This window comes from Nicotiana attenuata, chromosome 1 (genome assembly GCF_001879085.1).
Source record: "Nicotiana attenuata strain UT chromosome 1, NIATTr2, whole genome shotgun sequence".
NCBI lineage: Eukaryota > Viridiplantae > Streptophyta > Magnoliopsida > Solanales > Solanaceae > Nicotiana > Nicotiana attenuata.
The window spans coordinates 58,317,407-58,325,432 of record NC_031989.1 but is presented as its reverse complement, the minus strand read 5'-3'; the positions used below and the strand labels follow the sequence as shown (position 1 = coordinate 58,325,432).

Sequence of the window (8,026 nt, the reverse complement as noted above, 5' to 3'; positions counted from 1 at the left end):
GTCGAGGGTATCCTGTTTAACCGGTTCTTTTTGAAGTAGATTCGAAGTAATTGAAGGCCTGTGATTTTGCAGCGACGGTCGGGTGTCCCCGAGTCACATTAGTTTGGTTGGTACAGCCTTATGACCATAGTCATTTGTGCTTGGCCGGAGCTGTTTTTTATCCCAAGTGAAGTAGTTTGGGCGTTTATATCGAGGGTATGCCTTTTTAAGGGTCTTACAAGTTCGATGTATAGCCTAAACTTTGAGATCGAGTTTATGCCTTTAGCAAGGTCTTACAAAATTTTCATGCCGTTGAGGTCTTACAGTTTTTAGATACTTGGTACAAGTATGGTTCATGCCTTGCTTGAGGTCTTACAGATATTGCCACTTTGTACAAGTGCGGTTCATGCCTTGCTCGAGGTCTTATAGATGTTGTCACTTGTTACAAGTGTGATTCATGCCTTACTCGAGGTCTTACAGATGTTGTTGCTGCCTTAAGTAGGTCTTACGAGACCGAGTCTGCCCGCTTGGGGTCTTATGGCCTCGGGTTTTTTGATAAGTGGCGACTGGCGATGGCTATTGATGGCAGTCCCCGAGTTATCGAGGATTTCTCGGCTCGGGAGCCATTACAATGGAGATGGCGATTGACGACAGTCCTTGAGCTATCGAGGATTTCTTGGCTCGGGAGCCATTACGATGGAGATGGCGATTGACGGCAGTCCCCGAGATATCGAGTATTTCTTGGCTCGGGAGCCATTACAATGGAGATGGCGATTGACGGCAGTCCCCAAGCTATCGAGGATTTCTCGGATCGGGAGCCATTACGATGGAGATGGCGATTGACGGCAGTCCCTGAGCTACCGAGGATTTCTCGGCTTGGGAGCCATTACGATGGAGATAGCGATTGACGGCAGTCCCCGAGCTATCGAGGATTTCTTGGCTCGGGAGACATCACTTGCAAACTTGGTGTTACCTGATTGAGGATTTATGATTTTGGAGTTTTCGACCCGGAGGCCGCGTAGCTTTGAGTTTTTGAAGCCAGTCTCCGAGTGTTCGGGTCATTTTGGCTCTGGAGCTTGTTTTGTGATCTAGATGTCGCTTCATTGAGGGCATACGAGTTAGGAGTTACGACCCGGAGGTCGTGCGATTTTTGCGATTTTGATGCCAGTCCCCGAGTGCTCGAGGCGCTTTTGGCTTTGGAGCCATTTCGTGATTTTGATGTTTCCTCGTTGAAGGCTTATGAGTTTGAAGCTCCGACCCGGGGGTCGCATTGTTTTTAGTTGTCGATGCCAGTCTTCAAGTGTTTGGGACGTTTTTGACAGAGGAGTCATTTTTGCAAAAATACCTAGTCAGTTTTGAAGCGTGAAATGCTTTTTGAAATTATTCTTTGATTGCTTGAGCATACATGTCTTTGCTGTTGAGGGCTCGGTTATTCTATGCGGGGATCGTTTGGCCCGGTATATTGTTTTTCCCATCGAGACCCCATTTGGCGTATCTTGGCTTCTCTGAGTAGGTGACCTTCCGGGGGAATGCTCCCAGTATTCGAGGTTGATTGCAAAAGAAGCCTTGAATACTTGTTGAGTCCTCCTTAGGTAGCATGTGGATGTAACCTTGCCGGTGAAACCCTTTTTGGGGATAAAAACCCGGTCGAAGGAAAAGAGTGCAACACATGCTTTTGAAACCTAAGGCCTTCGAGTTGGTGAGTGCTTGGCCGTTTCGACCGGATACCTGTACTCAGGTCAGTGTAGAATGTAACTGAGAGAGAAAGGAGGCAGTCATACCTTGGTGTGGAATGTGCCGGCGATGTTTCAAGCCCTGATGTGTTTCAGTCGCTCGTGATGAGGACGCGGTACGGTCCCCGACTTTGTTTAGTCGGGAAAAGCCGAGAGTATAGCTTGCTATCGCTATTTTATCGTTTGATAATCCTTTGGCTCCTTCGAGGGTGGAGATACTGGTGTTTCGGGCCGCGCCGACCATATTGACTGGTATGGCGGTTTCCACTTTCGTTGTTTTGTTCGCCCAGTTGGGTCCGTTCGAGATTTCGAAAGGCGGGCATAATTTGGTTGGGCAGTCCGAGTTGCTCTGTCACCTTCGACTTGGTAATAGTGGCCAAGCTACCTGGATCCACAAGCATATGACTGAGTCGAAATATGTTTACAAGAAAAGAAGTTACCGTGTCAAAGTTGGGCATGATTTTCACCCTGTCTTTTGGCATTCAATTTACACGATAATTTGACTAGTATCAATTTGAATTTTATCATAGTTTTACATTGGATTGTAAGTTTTTATTTGGTCATTATCATATACGTAAACGTCTTTGTTTTTTAAAGTTTATTGCCACGATGGCTAAATATTTGAATGGATATTATTTATTTATTTAAATTAAAATAAGTCTTAAAGAAAATTCTCAGAGGAAAAAAAGAGACCGGAGCTTTGGGCCGGTTCGGTCTCTCATCTTCCTAATCCTCGATCTGTTTTGAATAGGGTTTTTCATCCCTGCAAAAAACCCAGTATTCGCTCCGGCGATTTGCGCCGGCGGTCCTCTTTCTGAACTCTTTGTAAAATACTCTTATTCCTAAACAAAGCTTTATTCAACCCAAAATCTCATTTCAAAACCCAATTCAGAATAACATCCAAAAATGTCAATCCCCAAAGAGCTCTACCCTAGCCAAGATGACCTTCCGTACGAGGAAGAGCTCCTCCGCAACCCGTTCAGCTTGAAACTGTGGTGGCGTTATTTAGTGGCACGAGCAGATTCGCCATTCAAGAAAAGAGCAGTGATTTACGAGCGAGCTCTAAAAGCTCTACCCGGAAGTTACAAATTATGGCACGCGTATCTCCGCGAACGCCTCGAATTAGTTCGAAATCTTCCAGTTACTCACTCACAGTTCCAAACCCTAAACAACACTTTCGAGAGAGCTCTCGTAACGATGCACAAAATGCCGCGAGTTTGGATCATGTACCTGGTAAGTTTAACTGAGCAAAAGCTCGTTACCCGAACCCGACGCACTTTTGATAGAGCATTGTGTGCGTTGCCTGTTACTCAGCATGATAGGATTTGGGAACCTTATTTAGTGTTTGTTAGTCAAAGGGGAATTCCTATTGAAACTTCACTTAGGGTTTATAGGAGGTACTTGAAGTATGACCCTTCACATATTGAGGATTTGCTTGAGTTTTTGTTGAATTCCGAGCTGTGGCAGGAGGCGGCCGAGAGGTTAGCTGGTGTATTGAATGATGATCAGTTTTATTCTATTAAAGGGAAGACTAAACATAGGCTCTGGTTGGAGTTGTGTGACTTGTTAACACAGCATGCTACTGAAATTTCGGGTTTGAATGTGGATGCGATTATTCGAGGAGGGATTAAGAAGTTTACGGATGAGGTTGGGAGGCTTTGGACATCATTGGCGGATTATTACATTAGGAGGAAGTTGGTTGAGAAGGCGAGGGATATTTTCGAAGAAGGGATGACCACTGTGGTCACTGTTAGGGATTTTAGTGTTATTTTTGATGCATACTCGCAATTTGAGGAGAGCATGCTTGCCTTGAAAATGGAGGAGATGAGTGACAGCGAGGTGGAGGATGAAGAGAGTAACGGTGAGGTTGGGGTGGAGGAAGATGTGGACGAGGAGGATGATAGGTTGAATGTGGCAAAATTGGAAAAAAAGCTTAGAGAGTTTTGGTTAAATGATGATAAGGATGTTGATTTGAGATTAGCGAGGCTAGAACATCTTATGGATAGGAGGCCGGAACTCGCGAATAGTGTCCTACTAAGGCAAAATCCACATAATGTGGAACAATGGCATAGAAGGGTAAAACTTTTCGAAGGGAATCCGACAAAGCAAATATTAACATACACTGAGGCAGTTAGAACTATTGACCCAATGAAGGCTGTGGGAAAGCCACATACTTTGTGGGTTGCATTTGCAAAACTTTATGAAAACCATAAGGATATTGCAAATGCAAGAGTCATCTTTGATAAGGCAGTTCAGGTGAACTACAAAACTGTGGATCATCTGGCTAGTGTTTGGTGTGAATGGGCAGAGATGGAACTACGACACAGGAATTTCAAGGGTGCTCTGGAACTGATGAGACGTGCCACTGCCGAACCAACTGTGGAGGTCAAGCGGAGAGGTAACTCTGGCTTTCCTTCGTATCTGAGCTCCTTTTTTCTCATGATTGTTTCTTTATTCTAGTCACTTGCTGAAGTATTTAGCCCATCAAGGCTAAGTAATAGTTCAGCATTAGATCTGACTGAGTCATGGAATGCAAATATAGTACTATATAGGTATTACCATTTATCAGTAACTAAATTTTGAAAATTTTTGTCATATAAAAAACCTGAAATGACAGTATACAACAGCAGAAACGGAGTTGAAATGCAGATACAGGTTCAGTGGCAAACATGATACTCTGTTCTTAGTATAATTAATTCCTCTTTGTAGGTATAGCATTATATATAAATAAGAGAAGTGCCAGGGCCTGTTGGATAAAAATAAATTTGGGTCTCGTGTTACTTTTGAAGTAAAACAATCAACAGAAGTAACAAATAGTGAGAAGAAGCTTGCAATTGGAAATATTTTAGACATCCCATAGAAGATTCTAAGACAATTTCTCTTGAAACTGAAATATAACAAAAAGTAAAAGTTGTCTCTGCTTTTGGATCCTTCTGTCTATAGAACTAACCATATGCTTTTAATTGTCCTTTTGGAACTCCATGATCAATCAATCTCAGTCTATAAAAATACAGTTGAAAACTTTTAATATAACATATAGTATATCATGATTGAGGAATCAAGATATCTAATTTCATTTCAATCGATTAATGCTGTATGGATATTTGGACTAACTCTTGGGTGCTCTCTTCATATTTTAATATGCAGTTGCTGCTGATGGAAATGAACCAGTGCAGATGAAGCTACACAAATCTCTAAGGCTTTGGTTATTGTATGTGGATTTGGAGGAGAGTCTAGGAACCCTAGAGTCAACTCGTGCAGTGTATGAGAGAATTTTGGATCTGAAAATTGCTACACCGCAGATTATAATAAACTATGCAGTACTTCTGGAGGTATGCATTTTACTTGCAATGACTGCTGAGTTTTGTTCTCATCTTTACCTTTGTATCATCCTACTGTTTCACATGCTCTTAAAAGAATGGGGAGTTCTTTGCATTTTGCATCCCTAATGTATGAACCATTTCTTGGTTTGCACCTTTTCCTCTTTTTCTTTTTTATACGATCTACCCCCTAACCTATTGATTATTTTAAAAAGCTTTAGAAGAGATAATTCTGTGAGGTCAAAATAGGGGTTGAATTACCCAGAAGAAAAAAAAGTGGAGTTGGAAAGGTGAAAATACAAGGAAAAAGAATAAGGAGCAATAGTGGGAGAAAGATGGAAGGGAACATGAGCAAGCTAGTAATCTCCAGATTATGAAGACCTTTTTTTTTTCTTTCATCAGATTAAAAGGATCTCCAATAGCATATCTGACAAAACACGCGGGATACTATTTTGTCACTAAGAAGTGCTTGATAACTTGACATCTCTGTGAATAACTGGCCAAGAACATTCATTTGTGTACGTAACTTAGAGCTTCCATGATCCAACAGCTATTTTAAATCTTCTCCCCTAGAGTACTGAATTTTCCATTCTATCACTTCTCCCCATTTTGAAGCTAAATGGAGTAACATCTGAGTTTTATTAAAAACTACTAACTACTTGATTTGTGGCTTGCTAGGCGAAATTTCTTTTTAATTCCCCCAAAAGTAACAAATATCAGATAGTGTCTTCTGCACCAATCCAAGTAGTGGAGTGATGTCTTTATGCTGCACGATGGTATCGTAATGTCTTCTTAAAGCATGAAATCCTTCCACTCTTACTTTTATGACCTGGAAATCTAACTGTTATTGATTTGCCATATAGAAGGAGCCCTTTGCATAGTTAATGATCCCCCATTTCTTCATCTTATCTCCCGTCACTCTGCCTTTTTGTTGATTACTTAATTACTATTTTATGATTTTATCCATCACTTATTTTACAGAGAAATTAAAATATTAAGATGTAAATCATAAAAAAAGAGGATAAATTGAAGATTAGGGGAAAAAAGATGCATACATTAGAGGTGCAAAATGCAAAGAACTCAAGAAAAGAATATAAGATTTCTTTGTTGTCTGGTGCAATTGGATTTAACCTAATGTTTCGTATTCATTTGTATAGGACCATAAGTACTTTGAGGATGCATTCAAGGTTTATGAGAGGGGTGTGAAGATCTTCAAGTACCCACATGTAAAGGATATATGGGTTACCTATCTTTCCAAATTTGTGAAGAGATACGGGAAGTCAAAGCTGGAACGAGCTAGAGAGTTATTTGAGCATGCCGTGGAAGAGGTATGTATATGACAGTACCATTTGTGTTTAGTCAATATATAAAACTTTGGTTTGCTATGATATAATTCTGAACTCTAAAATCGAATCCTAATATAATCCAGAAAGGTAAGTTTATTTTGGTCGTTATTAGAGTTCAAGGGTTCGTTGTTTTAATTGATATGGTTCTCATCTTATGTATAAAAATCTCCTGAGTTTTTCTTTGTTTTTTCTCCATCTCCCTTAATGAATTTGTAGAGATGTTACCAATCTCTCTGATAGTGGAACATTCGCATCTCATTAACAATATCATATGATTATGCATGTAGAATATCCATAAGGGCAGCAGTCGCTCTTTTGAATATTCTTTAGAATTCCTTGGACTTGCATACCTCTTGTACAGCAGGAACATCCACTTCTTTTTGGGGTCCCATTTAGTGTCAATCAATCAACTAATGCCCAACACTTCTTCTGGCGTAACTTAATATCGTAAATAAAAGAAGAATAATTAGCGAATCTTTGTTTAAAAACAAATTTTAACTGATGGGAGAAATCATTGGCTATATTATTGTGTGCGCCACCTGTTTCTGTAAAAGGAAGTGTCAGGACATCCATCTCCCATCAGCCACCGTTTATCATTATTCTTCAACTACTTCCTAAATTATCTCTTTGACCTTCTACGTCCTCTACTTTTAATATCTTAGTATTTCTACCTGGATAAGGGCGTCACTTATGTGCAAACCACTCATTGAATCATTTTATGCAGTCTGCTGTGCTTCTTCTCGATTTTCCTTCTTAGGTTTAGTTTGACATCTTTCCCTGTCTACCTATGTGCATCTTATATTTATTTTTGCTGCACAGTAAATATACACACAGCTTCACCTATGTTCCGGTAATTTGTCAATATCACAGAAACCTGTTGTTTTGGTCTAGAATACCTATACGTGGCCATCTCTTGGATAATAATTGCACTTCCAAATTATGGGAGAAATTTTGCTTAATGCTGTTTGTAGAGGCTCTTATTTAATTCTAACTACCTCTTGTCTCCATAGTTGCATCTCAAAGCATGCTCCATAATTTGTATTTGACTAGGTATGTTTTGATACTCACCTCATACTGTCTCTGTTTCAATTCCTACCAGACCCCTGCTGATGCTGTGAAGCCATTGTATCTTCAATATGCTAAATTAGAGGAAGACTTTGGTCTTGCCAAGCGGGCTATGAGGGTGTATGATCAAGCTACAAAAGCTGTTCCAGCAAATGAGAAATTGAGCATGTACGAGATTTACATAGCCCGGGCAGCTGAGATATTTGGTGTTCCAAGAACAAGGGAGATATATGAACAAGCAATTGAGTCTGGGCTTCCAGACAAGGATGTGAAAGTTATGTGCTTAAAGTATGCTGAACTGGAGAAGAGCCTAGGAGAGATCGACCGTGCCCGTGCACTATACAAGCACTCATCACAATTCGCAGACCCTAGATCAGACCCTGATTTCTGGAATAAGTGGCATGAGTTTGAGGTGCAGCATGGAAACGAGGATACCTTCCGCGAGATGCTCCGTGTGAAGAGGAGTGTATCTGCAAGCTACAGCCAGGTAAAACAAATGTTCAGTTAATCATTACTTAAGATGAGTAAATAGGGAGCAGAATAGCATTTCCACATTGGACCAAAGAGTACCTGTGGCATAACC

At 40.7% G+C, this 8,026-nt stretch overlaps 1 protein-coding gene across 1 annotated transcript in view; it reads left to right on the top strand.

Annotated features, from left to right (window-relative positions):
- The window catches only part of LOC109227277 (pre-mRNA-splicing factor SYF1), a 7,953-nt gene continuing 2,308 nt past the window's right edge, over window positions 2,382–8,026 (top strand). Inside the window, exons 1-4 of the mRNA XM_019392381.1 lie at window positions 2,382–4,110; window positions 4,860–5,044; window positions 6,190–6,360; window positions 7,478–7,930. Of these exons, the coding sequence (XP_019247926.1) occupies window positions 2,619–4,110; window positions 4,860–5,044; window positions 6,190–6,360; window positions 7,478–7,930 (2,301 nt within the window). The 5' untranslated portion in view covers window positions 2,382–2,618. The remainder of the gene's footprint in view (window positions 4,111–4,859; window positions 5,045–6,189; window positions 6,361–7,477; window positions 7,931–8,026) is intronic.